Source organism: Oxyura jamaicensis, chromosome 12 (assembly GCF_011077185.1).
Source record: "Oxyura jamaicensis isolate SHBP4307 breed ruddy duck chromosome 12, BPBGC_Ojam_1.0, whole genome shotgun sequence".
Classification (NCBI taxonomy): Eukaryota; Metazoa; Chordata; class Aves; order Anseriformes; family Anatidae; genus Oxyura; species Oxyura jamaicensis.
In genome coordinates this window covers 10,768,836-10,796,087 of record NC_048904.1, presented here as the reverse complement: position 1 = coordinate 10,796,087, position 27,252 = coordinate 10,768,836, and the positions used below count along the sequence as shown (strand labels likewise).

General features: G+C 64.0%; 1 protein-coding gene across 5 annotated transcripts in view; it reads right to left on the bottom strand.

The window, feature by feature from the left end:
- Positions 1–27,042, bottom strand: part of PLXNA1 (plexin A1) — a 108,562-nt gene extending 81,520 nt beyond the window's left edge. For 3 of the 5 annotated variants that reach the window (XM_035337413.1, XM_035337416.1, XM_035337417.1), the window contains exons 1-3: positions 26,978–27,042; positions 13,468–14,814; positions 8,888–9,070 (exon numbers count right to left, since the gene is read on the bottom strand). In XM_035337413.1, the coding sequence (XP_035193304.1) occupies positions 8,888–9,070; positions 13,468–14,670 (1,386 nt within the window). In that variant the 5' untranslated portion in view covers positions 14,671–14,814; positions 26,978–27,042. Of the gene's footprint in view, positions 1–8,887; positions 9,071–13,467; positions 14,815–22,167; positions 22,187–25,780; positions 26,016–26,977 lie in introns of those variants that run through there. The other 2 variants (XM_035337414.1, XM_035337415.1) reach the window with 2 other exon arrangements.
- Between the last annotated feature and the right edge of the window lie 210 nt (positions 27,043–27,252).

Genomic DNA, 27,252 nt, shown 5'->3' with positions numbered 1-27,252 from the left:
GAGGACAAAGAAGCCGAAGATCCCACACCAAGGAGCCGGGACGCAGCTCTCCCAGCCCAGGCAGCTCGCTCCCCGTGTTACTTGCCCGCAGCCCTCGAGCTTTCAGATTTAAGAGGGGGAAGGAGAGGCAGGAAGGAAACCCTCCGCTACGACACGGAGTGTTTATCTCACCTGCTGCAAGAGAAACACGTCTTTAATTTTAAACGTCGAGCGTAAAAACGGATCCCTTGAGGCTCATAAACACACCAGAAAGAGAGGGAGAGGAACGCAGAGAAACCCTGGGGAAATAAACAGAGAATTCAATCCGGGGAGCTCCCATCCCTGGGGCCGGGTGGAAATCAACCCCACAGCCCCGTGGCTGGCACAGGCCGCGCACACGAGGTGCGGCTTTGTTTGTTTTGGGGGGTTGTGGTGTTTTATTTGTTTTTTTAAGGTCTGTGCTTATTTCTCAAGAAACACCACCGCACACAGCACCCTCCCCTAGAGGCCAGGTGGCGAGACCAGCCAGACCCCAGCACACCGACCCCAAGGAGCCGGGAAGAGCTGCTGGGCTGAGACACAGGCCTGGTTTTAGAAGATTTTAGCAGGTTTTCAGCCACCGATGGAAACCAGAAGGCCAAGGAGAAGCCAGGCACCGAGCTCTTGTTACAAAGGGACCACCAGAAGTTACCGGCCCCATGGCAAACGCCCCAGGAGGCACAGCCAGGGTGGGGGAAGCCTCTCCCCTCTCCGAGTGGCACCGACTGGATCCCCCTTCCCCCGGCTCATAGCCCAAAGAGGGACCGCTCAGCGGGATGCAGCGACATCCCCGAAACCCCAGAAGAAGCTGTCCTGGTGTGCTCGCTCCCTTGTGGCCACGGGGGAGGCGAGGGATGCTCGGAGCTGCCGGCAGAGCAGGGGGAAGCCGCGCAGAGCCAGGGGCCTGCACAGCGCCGGCGCCCAGGATAGCACACAAATTGCTTCATTAAATTTCATCACATTAAGCCAGTTTCATGAATTTAACATTGTCCCCGGACTATTGTTTGTCTGAAAATTAAATTACGGCAACATTTGTTGTTTCAACGAGTCTGTCAATTACAAACGAGGCCAGAGGAGGGGGATGCGGGCAGGTGACGGCACTCCTGGCTCCGGCAGCGGGGTGATGGCAGCCCCTCCTTCCTAGGGCGACGGAGGGGGAAAGGATTAGGGTGACACGTTATTTTTCCCACAGCCAAGCCTGCCAGACATGGAAAGCCTCAGCATGCCGGATCCAGTATGGGATGGGACAGCGGTGCCCAGCTCTGCAGAGCCCCAGGTCATGCCCCTCCAAGCAGCACCCACGCCAGTCGCATTCACCCAAGGAGGTCTGCACGCTGGCCTGGGGCTTCCCAGACTGCAAAACCTTGCCCCCATGGGGAACACGCAAAAATTTCTCGTTTATTCTTCCTTCTCCCTTGAGCAGCTCCTCGCTGCAGTATCAGAAACAAAGGTGACAACCTTTTGCTTGGTGAAGAAAAGCGTCGAGCCCAGCGGACTATAAATAGCACCCAAAACTGCCCCGCATCCCCAGCCCAGGGGATGAAATGAAGACGAGTGAACCACCAGCTCCAAGGTCAGAGAGACTGTTCTTTTTTTTTTCCCTTCCCTTTGTTCAAGGTCTGGTAATTTTACCAGCGCAGGAGAGCGATCCAAAATACATCATTACGGTGGGAACTAATAAAAAACACACGGGTTTCTCAGCCTGGTGTCGCTCCTTCTGCTCTGGCGGGGATCACCACGGGGACGATGCTGCCCCAGCACCAGCCCCCTGCTGCCTTCGGGTTCCTTGGGACCCCCGGGGCCATACACGGAGCACCTGATGGCCGCTGCCCTCGAGAGCAGCAAGACTACAACACCCTCTGATTACCCAGCTTCGCTCCGTGGGGTCCTCTCTGCCTCCCCGGTCCCAACACCATGGGTGGGAGCTCAGGGACGTGCCCAGCTCGGAAGCACCTTGGAAGGAGAAATGCAGGGCCACCCGGGGGCTGCCAGACCAGGACAAACCCCTCGGGCACTGCTCACCCGGGCTGCTGGGGCTGCAGGAAGGCAGCAGGATGCCAGCACTGCCCCGTGCCCTCCCTTTTCCCCCGCTGCCTTTGGTGGGAGGCCGGGGCTATTCTCCCACCTGAAAAGCCAAAATTAGTCAGCTTTCAAGCCGTGAATAGGCACAATGGCTCCAACAGGAGGGCCTCCGCAGCGCCGGGGCCTCCCAGCTCATTTCCATCTCAGCGGGGCGGTTTCCACCCTGCCCCACCACCGCCAGCTCCCCAGCGAGCGCCGTGCCCCCACTCGCTGCATGGAGGGGCTGTGTCTGCACGGCCCCCAGCTCAGGGTGCCTGGCCACGGGCAGGGGGACGCCCAGGGGTGCTGAGCAGCCTCGGGCTTCACAGCCAGACGAAGCCTGCCTGGTCCTTTTGGTGCACGTCTGCAGCTCCATCCCCAAGCCTCACGTCCCCGTGCCCCGGGCAGGGTCCTGAGCGAAGGGAAAATGCAGAAAGCACCAAAAAACGCCAGAGATGGACACATCCCGGAGACGGTCACATCCCGGAGGCTCTCAAAGTCACCTCGGGGAGGGTGCCCAGGGCAATGCCCCCGCTGGCGACGCGCGGCCGGGAGAGGCGCAGAGTCAGCGCTTGGTGCGGGGAAGGGCTGAGCCTGGCGGCCACGTCCCTGCCTGGCAGCCAGCCCGGCTCCTCACCTGCCGGCTTTGTGCTGACTGCGGAGCAGATGGAGGGGGAAAAAAAAAGAGTTATGGAGGTGAAGAGCCTGGGGCAGCCGTGCTGGGAGCTGCAGGGGCTGGAGGAGCCACAGCACAGAGGGCAGCGGGGGCTCAGCCCCATCCTGCTCCAGGCGGGGAGCCCGAACGCAGCGCGTCCCTCCCCAGAGTCACCCGAGGACGGAGCCGGCAGCCGCCCCCCCCCCCCCAGCCAGCCCCAGAGGCCGTGGGTTCACGATGAATTTCTAATTGTTTCCTCCAACAATGAGACATCCTGTTCGGAGCTCAACAAAAAGCCAGCGGGGCCCCTTCCTCCTGAGCTTGCAGGGGCGACGCCGCGCGCTGCCCGCCACGAGCAGGGGGCACGGGGGGGCTCCGCAGCCCCTCTCCCCTCTCCCCATCCACTTACCGGGGCAGCACGGCCACCTCCACCTCGATGAAAGCAGCCAGCACTTAGAAGTGTGGGCTCTCGAGGGAGCTGGGAGCACCGAGAGGTATCTGGTGGATTCGCTTTGGCAGCCGCTGGGCACCTTGTTGTGCCAGGAAACGATCGCCGCTGACTGGGAAGGACGCGGGCGCAGGCTCCTGGGCACCCATCTCTCTGCAGGGGAACGGGGCCGAATCCCCCAGGGAGCCCCGTACGTGGTGGGCAGGGGGAGCGGGGTCCCCGTGGGATGGGACAGGGACACAGAGGGACGAGGCAGCAGGAACAAAAGGCCCTTGTGTGGCGCCGCCAGCTGCCTTCCCCGACTCCATCGCGCTTGCCCATCCAGGAGGGCTTGGGGGCTGGGGGGTCCTGCCCCATGGCACCCCCAAAACACCCTGTGCCCCTACAGAGGGCTGCCCCGTGGTATGGTGCGGGGGCGGGCAGGTGGGCTGCAGCAGAGATGCTGCAGGATCTGCCCCAGGTGGCTGAACACACACACACGGCCCCATGGCACCGTCTCCAAATGGGGCCACGAGCACCAAAGCTGCCCACAGGAGCAGGGCGAGGGCACCTCTTCCCGTGCAAAGAGCCAGCTCTGTGCAAGGAGAGGGGGGACAGGGGGGTCATGAGGGGTCCGAGCCCTCCCTGCGCCCTGGGAGCCGGATTTCGGGCAGACACAATGGGTCCCTTTTCAGCCGGAGCTGCTTAAAGCTGCTTTAGCGCTAAGCAGAGGCGCCGTGGAAGGAGCCGCGTGGCCGGGGGGGCGGGAGCCTCGTGCCTCCCCCTCGCAGGCTCACGTGGACCCCAACCTCCGCCGGGTGATGCCAGCCCGTACCCGAGAGGCCGAGGCGTGGATTTGTGGGTTGGAAAGCCAGTTTTGGCGAGTTTTGTTTTCATGTACAAACAGCAACACCACTGAACCGTGCTGGGCAGCGCCAGGAGGACGCCAGCCCCATGCAGGGCTGCGAAGCCTCCCCAAAAAGCCAGCAATGAGGTCTCCACACCCCAGCTGGGCTCCTGGAGGCCAGGAGAAGCTCCCCCCGTGCACAATCCTGCCCTGAGAGCAGAGCACGGATACCCCAATGCTCTGCCCCAGCCGTCAGCCCAGACCCGCCCGCAGCGGGGGGCAGCTCCAAGGGGGACGTGGCGCTTTCCAGGCACCCACCCACCCTCCCAGGGACCTGCAAGAGCTCAGAAGAGACAAATCAAGGTCACCAGACGCTCCGCAAAGCCAGCAGCCAAGCAGTGGGGGAGCAGCCAGGCACAGCCCCCCTGCAGGAGCCGTTCTGCCCCCACCCCCCCCAGCCCCACACCTCTCCTCTCCGGCAGCCCCTGACCCTCTATCCGCAGGCAGCGGAGCCGCCCCGCACCCCAACACCCAGCACGTGCCCAGCAGAGCCCCCGCTCCCTGCCGGCCCGCCGGGGATAATTCCTGCCTCACGGCACAGCTGGGGGAAGGGGGAGAGGAAGAAAGCAGGGGGCTTTTTATGAGGGGAAGAGATTTGGCTTTTAAAACACCGAGGGGGGCGGGGGTAAATGGTTCCTTGGAAGGAAATGAAGCAGCGCAGAAAGCACCGGCGCTGCCCCAGGCAGCGAGGAGGCGAGACACGAGTTCCCAGCCCAGCAGGCAACGGGGAAATTCCTGCAAAGCCCCGGCCAGCGGCCTCCTCCAGCTGCACAAAGCCCCTGCACGGGGCACAGCCCCAGCCCCACAGCCCCATTTTAGGGTCACACAGCACAGCGGGAGCAGGGGCTGGGGATTCACCTTCCCTCCGCCCGTGATGCTCCCCGGGAGGAGCAGCGAGGGCCGCGTGTTTGCGCCCGGCCAGGGCTGGCCCACTTAGCGCGGGGAGTTTGTTTTATTTGTTATTATTATCATCATCGTCAGAGCGGAGAAGCCAAGGAAACCAAACAAGGGGCCGGTTCAGCTGGGCCTTCCGTGGGAGAGGATAAACAAGGCACAGAGAGCGCGAGCCGCAGGGGGGAGCGGATTCCCGGCAGGGACGCGCCCCGAGGCGTTCGCACCCAAGGCCATCTGCTTGGGGGACGGGGAAAGAGCTGAAGGGATTACGGGGGCAACGGGACAGCCAGAGCTGCAGAGGCAGCCTCTGAAAACGAGGACTCAGCTGGCTGCAAGGGGCACCCAGGGGCTGTGGGCACACCCGGCTCCTCCCAAGCCACCGAGACCCTTCCCGAGCCATCCCCCCACGGGGCTGCTCCAAGTCCCACGGCCCAAGAAATAACCTGGGGGCACCCAAAACCGGGTCAGCCCACGGGGGCTGCACCAGAGCTTGAGGAGATCCTAAGGCAGTGCCTGGTTGGCAAAAGGAGGAGCGGATGGCAAGCTAACAAAGGCGCACGGACCTGGCCCTATGGCCCCCAGGATGCCCAGTTCTCTGCTCCTGGATGTGAGCAAGGTACGGGGAGAGGCTGGGCTTCAGCATCACCCACCCTTACACCACCTCCCCACGTGCACTTGGAGGCTCCATCCCCAGGCTGCACCCCATGCCCCTTTCAGGACTCTTACTCAGCCATACGGCAGCTTTTTGCTCGCCTCCCTGGGAAAGGCAACCTGGGCAAAGCTCAGCCCGGCAACGAGGCTGCAGCAAGCACCGGTGCCTCCCCGGTGTCAGCCAGGCACTGGAAGCAAGCCTCGCTTTGCTTGCTCAGGTTTCCCCTGGAAGTCCCCGCAGCGGCGTGCTCACAGCCCCGTGTCACTTCCCCATCCACCGCCCCACGGGGCGCAAGGGCAGGTCCCCGATGCACCCGCAGACAGCACGCAGAAGTGGCTCATGCCCAAGGCCGGCAGCACGGCGAGAGTCACCCCCGCCTTACTCACCCCGGCGGGGCAGAAATCCCCAAACCCCGTCCCACAGCCCCGTGACTGCTGGCAGCGGGCGGCGAGCACAAGGGAGCTGGGGGCCAGCCAAGGAGAACCGCCTGCCTTCGCTCCGACGGCGCCCCGATGTCATTTTTCCCCCTGGAATGCCGGTGTCCCCTCCCCGGATGCCATCTGCGTCAGTCCCCAGCACCACGACCCCTCCAGTGCTCTGGCCCCAGGGGGACAGAGGGGACAGGGGGGACAGAGGGGACAGGGGGGACAGCTGTGGGGCACAGCAGGTGCTGCCCAGCAGCCTCCAGCCGCGCCTGCTGGCAGCACGGCCGCGGGGCAGGCGGGCTCGCGTGGCTTTTTCGGGGGACAAAGGCAGGCTCTGTCTGCACGCAGCCGCCTGGACAAATGCTGGGCATGGGAGCTGCCATCCAAGGAAAATCCAGACGCAGCCAGGACTCTGCCCTGACCTTACCCCGACCCAGATGGTGCAATCGGGGCCCCCTTGTTCCGACCAGCTCCCACCGCAGGGCTCCTGGAGCACTCAGCACCCTGCTGCAGCTCCCTGGGCTCGCACGGAGACGCCAGCAGCCATGGGATCGCGCCGTGTTATTGTAGGGTCTAACCAAATCCTCAAGCTGGATCCCCAGGGGCAGCAGCACGGGCTCACAAGAGACCTGTCCCCTGGCTGGGGACACGCCGGCACCATCCGGGGACGCACTGACTGCCCTCCCCTCCCTCCGGCCCCGCAGCCAGCGGGATCAGGAGGCTGCTGAGGCAGCGTTTTGCTGCCTGGCCGGGCAGCCCTGCGGCAGGACGCGCGGGCTGAGCACCCCAAGGGCACAGCAGGGGACGGTTCCCCCAAAATGGGGTCTGCAGCACCCCCACCCAGCGCAGCCCCCTGCTCCGCGGGGCACCCAGAGCCTCGCAGGGCGGCTGGAGGGGGTGAGCCTGCCAAACCCACCTGGAGCCCCGTGCTGGGACCTGCCTCACCGTACCCCATCGAGCTCCTGCTCCGTTCCCTCACGCCCTGCAGGGTCAGAGAGCCACCCCAGCTCCCTGGGGCCGCTGGGCACTGGGACACACTGGTAACGGGGAGAAACCGGCACAAACAGCTCGGGGAGGCGCTGCAGAAGACAAAGTTGCTCAAACCACACCTGGGCTCCGAGCCCTGGCCTCGGCCGTGACCTCGCACCCAGAGCTCAGCCTGCACCCACCCTCAGCAACCTCCAAGTGGCTCTGAAGGTGCAAAGACCAGGGAAAAACTGAGAAGAGCTAGGAAAGAAAACAAACAAACAGGAAAAAAAATACACAAAGCTTCCATGTAAAACGCATCTGCCATCCTCTCCTCTGGGTAAATATGGGACGGAGCCATAACACTGTCCCTGGGGCTTCGGGAACCCTCCTCCCACATGCTCCTTCCTCCACCCCCATCCTTCGTGCTGGCACAGGCCACTTAAACCCCCCGGTGGGAGCCCAGCGGCAGGAGGAGCCGCCAGCACCACGACACCCGTCCCCCGGCCCCATCGATCGGTGGGGAAGGGAGGACAGCTGATGGGGAAGGGAGGACGAGCTGCCTCGTCAGCTCCCCCCGCTCAGCCTGGCGCTGGGGAGAAGGAAAGGGAGGGAAAGCAGCCAGGCAGGGGACGTGGGGCACAGAGAGCATCACCAGCACCCCGATCCCTGCCTCGACGCACGCTGCCCACGCCCCCAGATGCGCTGCTAACCCTCAATTCTCTGATTTCAAATCAGTGCTTGGGTTTGGGCAGCACGGAGGAGGAGAAGCAGAGAAAACGCAGGGTGCTGAGCCCCAGAGGGGTGCTGGGGTGTCCCGGCACGCAGAGGGATGTGCCGGGCTCCGCGTCCAAGCCCCGCGCTCCCTGCCCCTTGCCGGGAGCAGCACCGTGCCTCTGCCTGGCTGAGGATGCAGTCGGTGCAAGCTGTGTTTATCCGGGGCATGTACGGCTGTAATTACAGGCACGATGCGATGATAACAGGAAATCCGTGCCCTGTGGAGATGCAGCCAGAGAAACACACACACGGCTCCCTGCTAATTGCCACCAACAAGCTGCCTTCTGTGCGGGGCTGGGGTGCGGGAGGAGAAGGCTCCCCCACTCGGGGAAGTGGTTTGGGGCCACCCGGGGCACCCCGCAGCCCCCGAGGGGGTATCTCGGACCGGTTTCCTCCTGGCTGTGCCACAGCGTAGCTCCTACACCACAGGCACAGCCCCGCCGTCCCCTGAGAAACGCAGCCAGCCCCATGTGCCAGGGCACCTCAGGGCCGACCCAAAGGGAGAGGAGGTGCGAGACAAGACCCAAACGGGACAGGGAAAGCCCCAATCCCCACCACGGCAGCAGGAGCACAGCTCATCGTCCCCTCAGAGGACAGCACCACCTGGCACAAACTCCAGCTTCAGACCCTGCTTCTTTCATTTCAGCCAGATCCAGGATGTGAAGGCAGCAGAGGCAGACACTCCGATCCCACAACGAACCAAGGGGAGCAGCGAGGCTCCACCCTGCCCACTTCACACAAGGCAGCGCTGCCCCCCTCAGCTGGAGCTTCCCTCAACAGCAACACCAGCACGAAGACACCGGCACCCACCTCTCTGCCCCATTCCAGGTCAATGACAAAGCACCACGGAGAGGCAGAGCCGGTCCCATCACAGCTACGGGGCAAACCGGCAGCCCCGAGAGACAACGGGCAGACCCTGACCCACCAGCAGTCAAACACTCAACCCCCTTATGTTACATCTCTCCGACACGGGGGCTTGGTGTATTTCTTTGGCAGAGAACGACAGCGGGGATGCACGCCCCCCACAGCACACCGAGTCACGCCAGGGGAGGCGCCGAGATCCCCCCCGACAGCACGGCACCGTCCCCGCCAGCACCGTCCCTACCTTTTTGATCTTCCCGCTCCGCGTGCCCGCGAAGACGACGGTCTGTCCCCTGTAGTCGTAGGCAGCCACCGAGGTCATCCCGTCCTCCTTGTCCACGAACAGCGGCGTCCCCTCGATGGTGACGGTCCCGCCCAGCGGCTGGTTAAAATCCTGGCCGCAGAAATTGTCGTCGATCTGCAGCGGCTGCGGGAAGGGAAGAAGAGAAGTGAGCTCTGGTGAGCACCAGGGACGAGGAGGGATCACGCCGACCTCCCACCCCACGGGGGGACAAAGAAGGGGCCACGCAGGTGACGATTTCCCATCTCCCTCTGGCAGCGGGACACCTCGCTCCGGGATGTGGTTGTGGAGCACGTCAGGGATCCAGAGCCAGCAAAACAACCCCTGTCCGAGCAGCCCAGGCACGCTGCTCCCTGCATTCAGCCCCGGGTGCCAGCACAGCACCCTGCCCTCCCCACCCCTGGTGTCACCACCATCACCTCGGCGCTCGCAGCTGAGCCCTGGTGCGTGCGGTGAGCGCTGGAAGGGAGGCCAGGCAACCCGAGGCCTGGAGAGGCAGCCTGCTCAGGCCACGGGATTTTCTGCTCCATGAGGTTCCTTAATGCAACTCGGAATTCAAAGGGGAGAGGTTTTTGGCAAGCAACCGCCTCCAAAAGCGTGCCAGCCCCCAAGGGGTCTGAGATCCATACAGCGCGTGCACGTAACATCGGGGGAAACGACAAGCTCCGCGCAGCCACACCGAGCAGCCCAGGCTGCAAACAACAGCCCCGCCATTTCCACCCCGAACAGGGACAACCACAGCCCCAAAACTGGAGGCCAGCGCAGCCCAGGGCATCTGAAACCCTCTGGGAAAAGCCACCAGGCTGTTGCACAAGGACGTGGCCACGCGGTCTCTCCCCAGCCTTGCTCCACCAACCCAAAGCCAGCGGTGCCACTCCCGGCTGCGGTGCCACCAGCGCGGTGCCAGCCCTTCTGCAGCTGAGAACTGGGAACGGCTCCAGCCGGCCACGCTCAGCCCCCGAAGCGGTGTGGAGATGCGGTTTTGCTGGCTCAGTTCTTTAACTTCTGTTTTTGGGGGGCGCCTGGGCCGGGATGTGACCGCAGACCGACCGCCCCCCACGCCTGGCCCCTGCTCGGCCTGCCCCAACTGGGCGAGCTTTGGGCAGCCAGGCAGGGGGGATTCCCAACACTGGGAGCGAGGGGCACCACGTTCCTCTGCCTGGAAGGATGTGGGAAGGGGAATCTGCAGCTCTCCAGCCTCACTAGGGACCCTCCCGCACTGCCAGGTGCACGTTTCAGAAGAGCAGATCCGAGCCAGTTCTGTTCCCAGCAATGCTGGGCTGACTTTGAGGACCTCTGTCAGACCTCGCGCTGCCTCCTCCCGCCTTGCACCGGCCACAAACCTCCCAGCTGCATCCCTGGGGGGCCTGGATGGCCGCATCCCCCCGGCACGGACACCCAAACGCCCCTTCCTCAGACGAGACACGCAGCCAGCTGCAGCCCCGAGGAAAGCACCCCTCGGTCCCGGCGGCCTCGGGGATGCCGGCGCCCGGCAAGCAGCAGCAGAGGGGCTAACGCGACCCCGAGCACAACCGACGAAGGCATTGGAGCCCTGGCAGCCAAGGCAATTCCCGTTCCCTCCGCACTCCAATTTGCAGCTTCCCCAACCTCATCAGCTGCTGAATATGCACGAGGATAAATGTTGATGGTGTTTACTCCTCTCTGCTTTGTCTCAACAAACTCTCTGGGAAACGACAAATACAGCTGCACTCCAGGGCCGCAAGGAGCACCCGCCTGCCACCGAGATGCCGACACCACCTCGATAAATAATTACGCCGACAATTAGCTCATTAACAGCAAGCTGCCTCGTTAGGGAAGTGCAGGCAGGCACCGCGGCGGCGAGGTCGGGCCGAGCGGGCGCTGCGAGGGTTGGGGCACCCCCGGCACCACCGCAGCCGATCCCGGCCACCCCCGGGACCCCGCTCCGCAGTGAGGCAGCCTCCTCCACTCCTCCGGCACGGAGCTGGGGCAGAAAACTCCTGTTTCTCCCAGAAACCCACCCAAAAGAGGCAGGACAGGGCGCAGACAGAGCTGGCGAGGAGCCGTCTGTCTCCGTGACGCGCCTTGTCTCATCGCCTCCCTTCAGGCCCACTTAGGGAGGCAATGAGGGAGCAGAGGCGAGGCTCGTGCTGCTCAGCGTTATTAATTGGCCGGTAATTGGGCAGTTACTGGCAGCACACACACCCCTGGCCTCCCACACCCTGCCATTCACCCAAAAAGCACCCCAAAACTCTGGGGCTGGAGGAAGAAGCAGCCAGCAGGGCAGCAGGGCTCCTCGCCCCACATTTTGTTTCAGCCTCACAGCTCCGGAGGGCGATGCCCACGTCGTGCCGGCACAGCTCTTCCCCAGCCCTGCCTTCAGGGCACTCCTCGGGGACGCGGCTCGCCAGCACCACGAAATCCCACTGACGTGCTAAAGCAACAAGGGCTGGACTTCCCACGTCCAGGAGACTTCAAGCCATAAATCCTGACCGGGAGCAGGAGAGCTCCTGGGACGTCTTCCATACAGACCAGGCGTAAATCCCGAGCAAGTCCTGACTTAGCAGTTGCATTCTGCCTCCTTAAGAAAATCAACATGCCCTTTCTTTTCTGGCCGGCATCCATCACTGGGAGATCCGTCAGCTGCCACGACCCACCCCGGAGGTGGCTGCCGTTCAGGAGGGGCAGGGAGCGCCCTGCCAGGACGAGGTTACACGCTCTGCGGGACCCCACCTGGCTGGCTCCCAGCGCGGCGAGGTGCTCGGCGCCGGATCCAGCTGTGCCATGCTCTGCCGGGCGGAGCAGGACGGGGATGGAAGATGCCGGCTCCAGGAGAGGAGCACCACTACTTTGACACCAGCTGGCATGGTGCGGAGCGAGACCAGCACCACATGGCCCTGCTCCTGTCTGCTTCAGGGGCACTGAGCCCCCGGGAGGCAGCTGCCAGCGCCCAGCACGCTTCTCCCACCACGAGAGCTGGGGGTTACTTCTAGCACTCAAGAGGAACGGTAACAAGGGGGGAACGATGTCCCTATAGGGGAACGTTTCAGCTAGATCCCGAATTCTCCATGGCCAAGACATTTCCCACAGCTAAGCAACCATGGTGTGAGGTTGGAAAAACCAAAGTCCCCGCACGTGTAACCACAGCTCGCCTCCTGCACCACAGCCAAGACCTCCCTGTCCCCATGGCACGGCACCAGATGCCAAGCCAGCATTTCCCTCCCCATCCCACCACGTTTCCCCGCAACAGCAGCTTTCCTCACGTGCATGGAGAAGCCCCTGATCACCCACCGGCACCACAAACAGCCTCGTTCCCCCCAGCAGGGAACATACAGCCCCGTGGGGACACATCCTGCCCAGCCGCGGATGGGGCACGTGGGGGGAGACGACGGGCAGAGCCCCCTCCCCAAACACGGGGGGAGAGGAGCCGGGAGCGTACGGGGAGGAAGCAGCCGGCATCTCCTCTGCCTGAGCCAGCAGCTGTGCGACCCACCAGGCAGCAGTGTAACGATTTCATCATTTTCCACCAAAATTGAATTAGTTCAAAGCCAAAATCTGATTTGCGAGCCCAGCGCTCTTGACAGCAAACCCTTTACTTTGTCAGGCAGCTGTTAGCTGGCTCCTCCGGAGCGGTGGTGAAGGAAGGCTGGGCTGCTCCGCGGGCACCCACAGCAGCAGGGCTGACCCCAAAACCCAGGACACAATGGGGGAAGGAGCACCAAGCCCTCCCCTCCTGCTTCCTCTTGCCTGGAAAAAATAAATCCAGCACCAGCACCCTGCTTGCTGTTTGGTGGCGTGCCCCCCGAGCACGCCCAGGGAGGCGGCGAGCAGGAGGGGGCCAAACCCCAAGAGGGACCCCAAGAGGGCAGGGAGCTGCTCTCCTTCTGGGCAGCAAAGCGAAGAAGGCAGCTGAACTGGGAGGCTGGTGGCTCCCCGCAGCATGGAACAAGCACAGCCAGGTCCTGGTACTGCGGGGGCAGGAAAAAAAAGGAGCCAGGCACTCTTGGATCCCCCTCTCCTCCTACCTGCACGCCACGGGGAGGACTTGGTCCCACCAAGCAGAGCATGGGACCTGCTGGGACCACCGACTTGTGCGCCCCATTCCCCACACCTCCTGCCCCTGCAGCCCTGCCAAGCCCCCCGGTTCACACGTGCCACCTGCAAGGGTCCCCCCAGCAGAGACGCGGCAAACACCCCCTGTCCCTCCGAGAAACGAGCGCCCTGCCCCTCCAAACAGCCCCCCTTCACCCCTGCACCCCGCAGGGGCGGCAGCAACCCGTGCCAGCACGCGGCCTCAGCGCGGGGCCTTCGGCAGACCGTGATTCAGCCCCAGCCCAGACAGCCTTCCCACAACAAACCACAGTCTCCACGAGGAATGCGACCGAGCGAGCCGAGCGCTCGGCCCCAGCCGTGCCAGGCCCCCGAGCGAGCGCGGGGCCTCCCCCCGGGAGCACACAAGGCAGGTCAGGTAACCGGGACGGGGCCCAGGGCACGGCCAGCAGCCAAAAACCACCCGGCCCGCCGAGAGAAGAGCGCAAACTCACCGAGTTGATGCAGCCCAGCTCCTTGTTCAAGAGCCAGGGCAGCGAGAGCTTCCCTTCCCCTCTGTAGCACGACTGGATACGCTCCTTGATCTTATCCTTGATCTTCTTCAACGTGAAGAGGCAGAGCACAGACTCCTTGGGAGGCTTAACCCTGTTTTTCTGGCCCTGGGAGAAGATGGTGAAGAGGATATCCTCCCGCTCCGAGATGCCCAGGTACTTGGCCAGAGCCTTGCCAGGCTTGGTGAGGTAAGCGTCCTGGATCAGGCGGTACTCGATGCCGTCCTGCACGCAGCCGATGGGGAACTCCACGTAGGAGTAGAACTTGGGGTCGTCCACGCAGAGGCGGACGATCTTGGAGGTGAAAAACTGCTCCCCGGTGGAGTCGGGCGAGGTGAGCTGGGTGTCCAGCTGCAGGGTCAAGTAGTAAACAAACTGCTCGCTGCTGAAGCTGTAGATGTAGTAGATGTCGAAGGTGGGGAACTTGGAGAGCGTGTCCGAGGGGATCTTAAGCTGGGACGAGACAAACTCGTCCTGGTAGACGAAGCCGAACATCTCCGCGTTCTCCTCGTTGGCCATCAGCTTGCGGCTGGAGAGCGTGGGGAAGTACTCGGACTTGCCATCGATGGGCGTCCCGATGAAGAGCTTGTTCTGCCCGTTCACCACCTCGATGATGACCCCGGACATGGTCCCCGACTCGTTGACGCTGGAGAGGTAGTGCTCCTTGCGGTGGTGGGGCTCGCCCAGCTTGAAGAGGTCGTCCAGCCGCAGGAACTGGCAGATCCCCTGCGAGGCGCTGCCGCAGGCGATGAGCCGGTTCCCCGAGTAGTCCACCAGCAGCAGTTTGTTCACGTTGTTGGTGGTGACCAGGCCGTGCGGGCAGGACTGGACGCTGGGCGGGGGGTAACACTTCTCGTTGTCCTCCACCGGCCCTGTCACGTGCGTCCGCAGGAGCGTGAGGTTGTTGGAGAGCTTGTAGATCCGATTGACGGCCCCCACGTACACCTCCCCGGTCTTGTTGTGGACCACCAGGTGCGTCAAGCTCCAGTCTGAAACCGGGAAAGTCCTAAAGGGAGGCTTGGGGCTGCCTTCCGCCAGCGGTAGCCAGGTGCTCCCCAAGAGCAGCAGGGTCCAAACGTGGAGGGGCGAGCGGGGCTTGAGCCAAAGGAGCCGCATGGCGGCAGCGCCACGGCCGGCCGAGGCCATGCCCAAGCCCGGCCTCAAAATAAATAGAAACAATCCCAAACGAAGGGGGTGAGGGAAAGAAGAGGAGCTAGCGGGACACAGTCTCCTCTGCTTCCTCCGCGCTCAGCGTTCAGGGCATCACGGGCACGGCCGGTCTGGTCAGCCCTAGAGGGGAAAAGAAGAAGAGCGGGGTTAGGAGGCTGTCCTGCAGCGCTATCGAGCCTGCTCCACCCCACCCCGCAAGGCTTTGCTGCTTCACACCCTCCTAGCAGGCAGCATAACACAAAACACCCCACCACCTCCCATCCTGGAGGAAAACCAGCAGGGACCCCCCAGTGCCAGCACCCACAGGATGCCAACAACCTCCCCACACCACAAATCCCTCCCCACAAACGGCCACGTGCTCCGTCTCCCCAGCCCGGCCCCGACCACAAGCCTTGCCATCCGGGGAGCCCCAAAGGAGAGGGGCCAGACCCTGCCTCCCCTCGCCGAGCCCCCTCGGGAGGAGCGGCGGCCGCACGCCTGCGGCAGAGCAGAGCAGAGCAGAGCGACACGTCCCCGGCAGGCAGCAGCCTGGCGATGCGCTCCAGCACACCTCCCGCATACAAATGTCCTGGCGGGGCGTAGCTGGCCCCGACCTGCTTTAAGCCCACCGAAACATCCATCAGGGACCGGCTGCTAACGAGCCACGGGCGTGCCGGCGTGCAGCCCTGCACCGTTCCATCAGGGCACGTGAAAAATCCGGGTTTGCTCCCAGCTCGTGAGCACAAAGGGAGAACGGCCCCGTTGTCGGGCTGGGGGCGTCCTGGGGCCTGGCCGGGCGAGGTGCGAGGTATTCCCAGCCCCGTCCCACCTCACCCCAGCCTAACTGGATGCTGGCACGCTGCTCGCTGAGAGGACACTGCTTTTATGGAGGTGAGGCAAACGGGGTGGGGAGAGGCAGAGGAAAAAGCACGGCTTTTGTGAATGAAGACAGACACAAATGGCACCAATTTACTACTCAGGCAGCGTGTGACCGAGCCTGCGGAGGGGAGCTGGGACTCGAGCCCAGGCGGGCTGCGTCCTCCCGGCACAGGGCTCCTCCATCGCCCGGACGGGGGGCAGGAGGCACAGCCCGAGCCGCTACCCAGAGGAGGATCTCCAAATCACCTTTTAAAGGAGCTGGGAGCGCGGGGAGCCCTGGCACGCTGCCTGCCAGCCCTGCCACCTGCCTGCCTGACAAAACCCAGGAGGGCTGCGGGCAGGGGGAGCCCGGGGGGGGAGCGAGCGGGCACAGCACGGAGATGCAGCAGGCTCCAAAACGCGGGGCTGCCATCAGGCAGCAGGGAGCTGCGGGGAGCACGGAGAGCTCTGCACCTCCCCACGGGCTCCGTGCAGCCTCAGCTCCCTGCTTCACCTGGTGATGGTGCAAAGCTCCCCCCAAGTAAGCAGCCCGGACACCACCTTGCTACGAAGGTCCCTGGCCGGGAAGTGAGCTCAGCCCTTTGTTTCCCAGCCCAGCCTCGCAGATAAGACGCTCCAGAAGCGGGCGGAGGAAAGCCTTCCCCTCCTTATCGCCCATCTCTGACTCAGCTCGCACAGGGATAACCCGCTCGGGGCCCAGCACAACAGCAGGATGCCCCGCAGGGAGTGGCACAGGTAGGAAACGTGGCCGCAGTGCCAGGACCTGTGTCATCAGAGGGCAGCCGGCACCACACCAGTGGCAGCGCACGCGATAGCAGCAGGGGCTGGCAGCAACCGCTCTGCTGGATCCTCCGTGCCCCCGGGCAGGTCCCTGCACCGCTTCCAAATCCCCTTTGTGGACGTGCCCAGCTCCAAAAGTTCTCTGCTCCAGCTCCGAAAGCGCCCCAGCTCCAAAAGCTCTCCTCCCCACGCAGCAGCCTCCAAGGCTACAGCCTCGAGGGCAACAGTGTGTGAGCACCTGGGAGGCTAAGCCAGCTCTGCAGGCGTGGAGTGAACCGGAACGCAGAGCCACCAGCCCTGGAAGTGACTCACGTGGTCCAAAGCTCACAGCCCTGCGGTGCTTTGTCAGGGCAAGAGGCTCCCGGCAGGGAGCACGCACCCACACCCCAGGGCACGGCGTGCTGGGACAGAGCTGTCCCTCCTGGGGAGCGGTGACGGGAGGCAGCCCCCCCGGCCAGCGCCTTCATTTCAGGACCTTATCAGTAAGGCCACAAACACAAGCACAGCAGAGTGGTGCTCACCAGCCCCTAACCGCACCGCGGTGCAGGATGCGGCCACGCCGCCGGCACAGAGCTGTTGGTCGGAGCGGGCGGCGGCGGCGAGCAGCTCGGTTTCCTCCCGGGCTGCCAGGGGAAGGTTCCTGCCCACCGGCACGGCGAGGGCCCCCCTCGCCCAGCTGGCAGCGCCCAGCACCCAGGCACAGCACCCTGCGCCGTGCCCTGCGCAAACAGCACGGGTTTTGTCCTTGTCACGGGGCCCAGCAGCTCTCCTCGTGGTGCAGATGGGGTAGGAGGAGTAACAGCGGTGCTGGCTTCCTGGGTGCTTGACGTGGGTGTCCCCACACTGCCGTCCCTTTGTCCCCACGTTGCTTTTTGTGCCCGTGACTTTACCTTCTCCAAGCAAGGGGACCTCCTGGGGGCACCGCGCTCCCCGCAGCAGCAGGGCTGCCGCACCAAACGCCCCCTGCAACACCCAAACAGCTCCCCCCCCTTCCAGCAATGATTTCTGCAGTTAATCCAGCCCCAGACAAGACCCTCTACACCCCATCGCGGGGCCAGCAGCCCCACATCAAGCCAGCGACACCGCAGCAGCGGAAGGGCAGGAGCCAAGGGTGACAGGAGGCGCGTGTGCCCCACACCAAACGCACACCCCAGCACGACCGCTGCTCTGTCTGCGCCGGCACGGGGAGAGGAACAACACCAGGGCTCTGTCGCAAGCAAATTACCACCTAAATGACACCCGACTTACGCACCAGCAGCACACCGCCGAGGGGAAGAGGAGCGGGGACAGGCGGTGGAGGTGGCGTGGGAACACCGAACCCCTGCGCTGCTCCACGGGGACGGGCGAGTGGGACGGGGAAGTCGTTTTCTCAGCACATTTCTAATTATTCATTGCTTCTATTTTTGGGAGCGGGTACGAGAGCCAGAGGTCAGGCTGCTGTGACAAATCAGGGCTAGAAAGCCCAACAGGAGATTCCCAAATTAATTTAGGGAACGGTTCCTCGGGAGTTGGAACGAGAGCAAAGCAAGGGAGAGCCGGGGTGAGCTGCGAGCAGACAGATGACAGTCTGCAGAGCTCCTCGGAGACTTCTGCTCCTAAATATAAGTTTGCAGCAACTTCTCGTCCTACTGCCCTGACACCAGCAGGGGTTTTGTACAGTAAGACCTGCTTAAAGCAATCTGCAGTGGTTAAAATTAAAAAAAAAAAAAAATAAGAGAAACTAGAGGAGAGGTTAGCTTGTGTTCTTCTTTCCTACGTTCCCAACGGCATCTCACCCCAGGAGGACTCGGGGATCGCAGTGGGAAGCAAGAACCACCCCACAAACACAGCCACCGCGGTCCCAAATGGTGGAAACCCCGAGCTCCCCGCAGCAGCCAGCGGCTCGCGCACGCACGCGGGGTTTCTCCGCTCTCACACGCACGTAGCAGGAAACCTGCCGTCAGACACAGAGCTGACAAAGCAACTGCGCACCCGCTAAATCCACCCCGGCCCCTTTCATCCCACGCTGGAAAGGAAATTTGGTAACAGCCTCGCCTCGGCAGCGGCCAAGAGGCCGGCGCGGCTTTAGGGGCTGCTCACACGGGTCCCGGCTGCGCCGCCCGCAGCCCCGTGCTCACACCTACCCGCCCCAAAGGAGCCGTACGCTCAGCAGGGAGCTGCTGCCCTGCCCACAAACACTCGTGTCCCACCTGCTCGCTCCTGCAGAGATGGAGAGGGGCCGTGCTGCTCCCCCCCGGGGCTGCAGGATGCCCACCCCACAGCGCGGCCAGAAACCTGGGTTTTGGGGTGGGAGAAGCGGCTTTGGGAACGCAGACCTCAGGTTTGATAGCACAAAGCAGGGCTGGGATGGGTGAAACAAATCTTAGCAGGCAAAGGCTGGACAGAGCACTAAGGACCTCTGCTCGCTCGGGGAACAAGGCCAGCGCGCTGCCTGGTGCTGACTCGGCACGGGTGGCCCCGCTACAAAGCGGCAGCCCCCGTGGAAATTAGCGGGGCCGTGGTCCAGAGCTGGCCGCAGAGCATCCCCTGCAGCAGCAGGGCTGGTGCTGAGCATCCCCTGCAGCCCCCATCGCAGCTCGTGCTGCCCGTGGGGAAGGGCACCTGCCTCCTCGGGGAGACGCGGCTCTCCAGGCTGCCACAGCCCGGCAGGAGCGCGGCGGAACAGAGGCTGGGAGAGAAATCCGACGGGAGGGAAAACCCTCCTGCCTGATCCCGGGAGGGCAGCAGAAACGGGACCTGATGGGTTTTTCTGTGCTCGATCCAAGTCGCTTGCTGCTTTCAGACTGAGGGAACCGGCTCCATCTTCACCCGCTCGAGCCGCCTCGCTGCCAGTAATTAGTGAAAGGGAGCGAGGGGAGACGCTACGGAGGAGAGAAAAGCCCGCGGGCCACAGGAGAGTCGGTCTCACAATACGTTCGGTGTATTTTTAGGTTCATCTGCCTGGGAAAAGCCTTGCAACAATAAGAGAAGGCTGGTGGTGTTACCGAGTTGGGAGCTGCGCTACATATGCGGTCATCTGCAGCAGGGCTGCGTTTAACTCCTTCCTGCTCCGCTCACAGAGCACTTGGCTGGGGTCTGTCCCCTCCCCGCAGCGCAATCACTTCAGACCCTGGCTGGAGCCAAGCCCTGATGAAATCAGCGGCGAGCGCTGAAGCTCCCCCTCCAGCCTCGAGCACAATTACCTGTACCAGGGATCTCTCTGGTATCCTCCCTGCCCCGGGGCCTCCCGCTGGCGCCAGGCACAGCCCAAGGCAGCACCCTGCCTGCTCCCCGAGGCTCCCACCCTGCTGGGGCTCGGGCCTCTTTTATCCCAAAAAACACAAGGAGGAGAAGCAGCCATCCGCTGCTCGAGGGCTTCACGAAGAAGCTTGACACAGGGGCACAGAAGGAGGAGCAGCAGGGAAACGAGGTGGCATTGCTCAGGGCACAACTCCCCACACCCGGTCCACGTCGTGCCAGGGAGAAGAGCTGCAGCCACCGCGGGTTGTCACCACCGAGAGGCCGCACGCTGCCCTGCAGAAAGCCATTCAGAGCTGGCTCACCAGCGTTTCTGGGATGGTTTCTCCCAGCCCCAATAGCACGAGGCAGAGAGAGGCACGAGGACAGCCTCAGCAGGTCCCGCTGGAGCACACCCCCCTGCCGAGGACACCAGGCACAGAGCAGGACCTCGCACACCTCACACCTCTCGTTCAGCTGTGCCAGAGGCACAACCCGAGGCTGCCCGTCCCATTCCCCCACAGCACAGCTGTCAAAGAGGCAGACCTGGGCCCTACAAGGGGCCTTCCCCACACGGCCCCAAGCCGGACACCTATTTCCACGAAGGACAGCGCGCCCGTGCTTCCCTTGAGCTCCACAGGGCCAACAGAACGACGCGGTGACCTGGTTTAACCTGGTTAAACCACAGCACCTGGAGAGCGAGGCCCAGGACCCAGCCTGCCGCCTCCCCGCACGCTCCGTGCAGGCTGCCCGCCCTCACACGCAGCGAAGGTGCGGGCCTCGGTCGTGGGGCTGCAGCTCCTAACAGCAGCACCCCGAGCAGCTCAAGGCTGGCAGCCCACACCGACGTTCATTTGGTGACCCTGAGGAGACCAGGATCGCCCCTGCCCAGACACATGGGGTTTGGGAACGGCCCAGCTCCCCGTGCTCCTGTCCAGGACACCGCAGCCCGCCCCCCAAAACCCCACCTGGGAGCTCCTGCTTTGTGCCAACGGGTTGGAGCCGGAGGATTTCTGCCTGCTCCTGGCTCCGGGGCTGCTTTAATCCAGCACAAATCCAGGCGGAGCTGAAATTCCTCTTTTTCCACCCGGCCCCGTGCTGCGGTCACGGGGTGAGCCGAGCTGCACACACCGCCCTCGTGGGCAGGTCTGGATAAAGCCACCGGGCAGCACAAAGCGTCTGCTGCCGGGGAGAGGAGGTTTCCCCAGCCAAAGCCAATTCCCCTTTCCACCCCCAAGACCTTCCTTGCCGCAGGCGTGAGGGTGAGGACGCACCCTCACCCTGCTGGGGGGAAGCCGGAGGGAAAGGGCCCTGAGCTGGGCACAGCCCCGCGTGGAGCCGCCCCAGGGGAGAGGGGAAGCGAGCGGCGCCTGAAAGCTCTCCAACAGCAGCAACACAAAGAGGGGAAACTCTGCTTCCAGAGGCTGACAGAGGCTTCACTCGATCATGGGACGGGAGCATCCAATAAAAGCAGCGAGGCACACGCACGCACACAGGCAAAGGCTGTGTCCGCACCCCAGGGCCAGCACGCCGGCACGCTCCCACCCCACCGGGGGGCTTCATGCTGCCGGGGAGGGTGAAGCCAGGTCTGGAGCAGGACGCAGCACGCCTGGATGTCCCAGGAGATCACCCCTGGGAGGCTCCAGCCGGGAGGGAGAAGGGAAGGAGAGGCACCCGGCGGCCCCCAGCCGCCCGCCCGCACTTGGCGAGCCGTGCGGGGCGGAGAGGGACGCGTGAGCTGCTGCTGCCCGCCGAGGTGCTGCCAGAAGGGCGCTCACCCCGCGCGAGCCAGAGCGGCTGGACGGTGGCCCCGGCGGTGACGTCAGGCTGCGGAGGGGCCGGGAGCCGCGTGGCTCCGCACCGCGGCACACCGAGCACGCCGGAGAGGCAGAGCAAGGCGGGCGCTCGCCCCGATCCTCGTGCCCCCCAGGGAACCCTCCCCCGTGTGCCCGCAGGGCCGCAGGCACCGCCGGTGTAGGGGCTGTGCCGAGGAATAAGCCGGTGGCAATCTGAGCCCGGGCCGCTGGAGGCTCGCCGACCCGCGGAGGCTCTCCCTCGGAGGCTGATCTCTTCGCCTGCCTTCCTGCCTTTCTCCTCCCCCATTTCTTCCCGATGACATCAGCCTGAAAAACAGGTTCTCCCCTGCCATGAGCCCATCGGACAGCTCGCTGTCCCCACCGCCATCCTGCTGGAGGGGACAAAGCCCCCCGGGGACCCCCTGCCACACTGAAAGCCCCCCCGGTCCTGCAGGGGCAGGACCCCGAGCGATCGCAGGGCAGCTCTGCTCCCCGCCTCCCTGCTGGAGGCTGTGCCAGGCAGCCCCCGCAGGACACGGAGGGTCCAGGAGCAGGACGGAGCCCCCAGGTCCTCTGGCAGCCCTAACAACCACGCAGCAAAGCCTTCCGAGGGCCACAGAGCTGGACTTGGACCAACACGGTTCTGCAGAACATCCTGCGCACCAGCCGAGCCGCGAGATTATTTTTAAACTCCTAAAATATTTTTGGGTTTTCCTCTTCCCTTGTTGAAGCTGACGGTCTGCACAGGAAGACCGAAACAACTGCCTGTATATACAGCGCGGCCGCGCACACAAAGCAAACAACTTACTGCCACTACAATTACCTCCGATGTTATCTGCGGCTCCGACAGGGTCGGCGTTCGCTGAAGGAAACGTGGTTTTCGCATCGCCCCGTGTCACCGCCGGCAGGGGACGATCCCTCCTGCCAGCCCCGCCGGGGGACCCGGTGCCACCAGCAGCACCCGGTGCCGGTGCCCAGGGCAGCGAGAGCAGGAGGCAGAAGGCAGCGAGCGCCCGGGCACGGGGCCGCGGCGTGCAGGAGATCTCTCCCCTGAAGCCCGGCTGTATTCTGCCTCTCCCCTCGCAGGGGATTTAGTTCTGCAAGGGCTCAAATATTTTGGCACGCGGGCAGGCGCTTCACCAAGCGCGCAAAGCAGAGGGGCTCGGAGAGCTCCTGCCGTCACACCGCCGCCGCGAGACCCGCCTGGAGAGCCCCGCGTGGCCGAGGATCAGGGCCCTGGACACGACGGGGAGAAAAAACGCGAGGGATAAGAGAAAGCCTGGAGCCGGTTCAGGCGGCGAGGATCCGAGCTGACTTCCTGCTAATGGCATGAAAACAAGGCTCCTCCTAACCCCTCACACGCCGGACCGCAGCCCTGCTCCGGTGAACTCCGAAGCAAGCATGAATCACTCCACATTTATCAGCCCAAAACACCCGAGCAATTAACGAGATTTTTTTCCCCCCTCCAGTATAATTATATACATTTTAATGCAATTACCACCCCTGTATTTTGTACATTAAACAGTAGGCAACCAAAGGAAGAGAGAGACTTTATTTTCCTTGGCTTAGCATTTCTGAAAATACCGGTGGATTGCAGAGCAGCCCCGGCAGAAGGGTTTGTCTTCACGGGAGAAAGGGGGGGAGTGGATGGAAAATGGGGAGGGGCGGGTGGGATCCCCTGTAGGGGAAGCAGAAATCGCAGCGCCCGTCCCCGCTGCCCTCCAGCCACCGCTCGAACCTCCGCGGGGAAACGGCCCCGATGCCACCAGCAGGGCTCAGACCTGGCCTCAGCCTCCGAAAATCCACCTGGTCGTGGGTTACTCGGCCCCCCGAGCCGGGGTCGATAGCCAGATTAAAGCTCCCGGGCAGCAGCACCGATAGCAAAGCGCGGATAACTGCCCAAATTGGATTAGCACCGCTCCGGGTCTCGGTGCCAAGTTGGCCGTCTGGCTGCGGGAGGAGAGGGGAGGCAGGCGCGGGCACCCAGAGCCCCAGGGCGAGCGGCCTCTGCGGGGAGGCAGAGGGGAGAACGGGGAAGGGCCGAGGCTGCTGCTCAGCACCAGGGGACGTGGAGGCGATGTCCTCTGCCCAGCAGGTCCTGCAGAGCCCGGCGCCTGCCCGGCTGCAGTGCGCTCACCCGGGCACTTTCTCCAAGAGGTAACAAAACTTCTTGGCACAGACACCAACACGTGGGGCAGGGCTGAGCTCAACTGCACTGCGAAGATCTGGCCTCGCACCCGCACGGACAGAGGGGTCACCCAAAACATCCCCCTCGTGCCACTCAAGGAGACTTGAGGGCAGGAAGGAGCAGAAGGGTTTGTGCTCCTGCACCGGCCGCACAGCCCGGACGTGAAGTTCACACACTCGGACATCTTGACACACAGGCGACAAGGAGGAGGTTTGCCAAGCCCTGGCTGAAGGGAGAAATAAACTCCGAGATGTTTTTAATTCAGGGTTTTAAATGGTGGCTTCCACCTGGAACAAAGGCTGGAGGCAGCCGTGGGATGCTCGGGCAAGCACACAGAGGGAGGCACCGCCCGGCTCCCAGCAGTGCTCCGGCAGGCAGGTCAACGGCACACGTTTGGGCTGCCCAACACGCCAAAAACGGGGAAAACGAGCCACGTCTGTCTGTGGCTGGCACAAAAACCACGGAGATCGGCCTGAGCTTTTCCCTTGAGACGTCTGCTCAAACCTGGCTTGCAAGCGCAGCCCAGGAAGGCGCTGGGGTACCTGCCCGTGCTTCCCTGCTGCGCCCTTCCCCGGGGCTGAGACGGGGCATGGCCAAGGCTGCGTGCCACTGACGGTGCCAGAGCCCACGCGTGCCCTGCACAGCCCCACGGCTGCAGCGGGAGGCTCCCGCAGCACGGCCCTGCTCCCGTAGCGTGTCGGGGGCTGCAGCCAGCCGAGGAGGGGTTTGTCTCCAGCCCCAAGTCAAACCGGCCGCCCCGGCACTGACGCAAACGCTCGCTCCTCCCGACTTCACGCGGCGTCACGGCGCTCAGCACCCCGCCGGGAGAAGGGCCCACGGCCACGGGAGGGAAGGGACCGGGGCCACGAGGAGCCACGCTCACCTGTCCCCTGCTGTGCCCAGCCGTGGGGCCGCTCACCAGACAAAAACCAGCCAGAAGCACCTGAATCTCTTCTGCACGGCACCACTGCTGCCTAACGACGCAATTTGGAGACGTAATTTGGTGACACTAACAGACCACAGGGCAGCAGCTCAAGCTTTCCATGAATATAACCCCACCAGCCCCGGTCCCATGCCCAGGCAAACCTGGAACCTGCAGGCAGCGAGGGGAGGACCCAGCACCAGGGTGACCCGTGCCCCCTTCCCACAGCACAGAGGGATTGCAGCACCTCCGCCCCCTTCCCTTCTCCCCCCGACACGCCCGGGGTGCCGCAGCTGTCCCCCAGGGTGCCGAAGCTGTCACCAGGGGAAGCCTTCATGCAGACAAAGCCCGGTGGGACCCAGCAGCAGCCGGATCCTGCAGGCACGGCTCCCCGGCTCGCAGGCAGCCCGGCGGCACGAGCGCTGCAGCACCGAGCTCCTCCGCCCAGGAATTCCCAGCTCGGGGCCGAGGGAAGCTCTGGCCGGCAGTTAACGCTACAGCCAGCAGCAAGTCAAGCAGCAACAAAGGCCCTGACCCGCACCGAGCCCAGAGAATAAACACGTACAACTTTCCCCCGTTAAGCCCGATCTGAGGGCCGGATCCTTCCCCTTTACGCACGGGGTGGGGAAGGCGCAGCTCGGCCAGGGAAGCGAGCTGCCAGGCACCACATTTACGCACCGGGAGCAGGGCGGGGGCCGGCCCCGAGCTCTGCCGGCTCTGCGGCGGGGCTGGCGTGCCGGCGGGGAGGAGGGGAGGCAGCCTCAGCAGCACGGCACGCACAGCTCTTATTGCCCTCTGCCATTTCAGCCTCTCACCAGCCAGTCCCGGCCCTGCCGGAGTTCGGAGGAGTTCGGGTACGTGCCGCAGGGCCCGCTGCCTTCGGCAGGAAAAGTGCTTTGGTTTGCGGGCAGAGGCGAGGGCTGCCTGCCCTAGCTGCACGCGCAGCCCCAGCGCGCACCGAGGCTGATCGCTGTGCTCCGATCCAAACCTTACACATCCATTAAAAAAAAAAAAAAAGGCAAAGCAAAGCCAAGAGGGGAAACTTCAGGCCCTCCAGGCTATCCGCGCTGGCTGCACAAGAGCTCCGGCTGCGTGCGGTACCGACACCGCCACGCTACCAAACCCAACGCCTTCAAAACTTTGATTTTCCGAGCTGCACGACAAAGCCCAGCCGCCGAACGCGCACCGAGCATCCGCCCGCAGCCCCAGCAGGGAAGCGAGACACTCAGACCGAGGTGCCCCCCGTGTCCCTGCATCCCCCGAGCTCAGATCCGGACCCCGAAATTCCTCCGCACCCGCACAGCCCCGGCCACCTCCGGCACGCACCCGCACCCCGCGAGCGGCAGCGGCAGCAGCCTCCCCTCCTCGCAGCCACTTCGGAAATTATCTGCACATCATCCGAGAGGCTCCTGCCCCGCCGCTCCTCCTCAGCTCCTCCACGTTCCTACCGCATTTCGGTCGCCGGTGTCTCGAGCGAGAGACATGGAGCCGCTGGCTTTGCCCACTGAGCGGATACAAAAGACCCTGAGATTGTTCAGGAAGCAATTAGCCGCTGCTCGGAGGAAAATGGTGTTTTCAGATGGATAACCTTTGATGTAGGCAATGGCTTCGTCTCCTCATTTTTTCTTTTTTTTTTTTTCGGCCTCGCACAAAAGAAATACGGGGGGGGAAAAAAACGAAATAAAAAAATAAAAAATAAAAATCCGGCGAAAGGCTGGGAACCCGCTCCGACACAGCCCTCACTCTGCAAGAAGGGCTCTGGCGGCGAGGCGGGGGGAAGGCAGCCCCACAACGCAGCTCCTCCGTCCAACTTTTCTCCCCTCCGCGTCCCGGAGCCCGCACGGAGGGGCATGAATATTCATCTGCGTGTTAGCGGCTCCTGCTTTTGTTGTGTCCTCCCCGAAGCGCGGCCGGGCGGGGGGAGCTAACAAGTGAGGTTGATGCCTGCCTTCTCCTCCCCGGCCATCCCCTCCTTACCCGGTGACCTTCATGTTAAGCCCTGCTTACACCCCAGCCCCCCCTCAACGCTCTCAGCCCTCCGAGGCTGGGATTTGGGGTTTTTCGGGGGGATTTTCTTGCAGCGCAGCACCGGGTGGGGGGACACCGGGGGCACCCTCCCGTGCTCAGCCTCGGGGGGGCACCGCCACGGAGGGGAGCGGGGAGGGCGGCAGCAGGCTCCGGGGGGGCTCTGCCCCCCGACGGGGCTCTGCATCGGGGGGGGGGAGGGAAGCCGCCCGGCTCCCCCCGGCACCCCCGCAGCGGCTCTGCGGCTTTGGGGACCCCACAAAGCCCGAGCCCAGCCCCCAAAACCCGGCTGCGGGGGGGGGCGCCGACCCCTGCCGGCCCCGCGGGGCGCAATGCGGGGCTGGCCGGGGGGGGGGGGGGGGGGGGCCCCCCCCCCCCCCCCCCCATTTCGCTTTTTAAAAAAAAAAAAAAAAAAGGGGGGGGGGTTGTGGGAAGCCTGATTTCACCCCAAAATAAAATAAAAACCGGCGGAGGAAAGTTGCCAGCCGGGTTACTCACGCCTCGGGTCCCCGCTGGCTTCAGCCCCGCCAGCCATAACCGCATTCCAGCCGGGGCCCGCCGCCGCCGCCGCCGCCGCCGCCGCCGCCGCCGCCGCCGCCGCTGCCTCCTCCTCCTCCTCCTCCTTCTTCCTCCTCTCCTCCTCCTCCTCCTCCTCCTCCTCCTCCTCCTCCGCCGGCCGCGGCCCGCCGCCCTCCCGCCTGCCTCCCACCGCCGCCGCTGCCCCGCATGAATGGGCCGGCGGCGCGGGGCCCCGACGGAACGCCGCCCGCCGC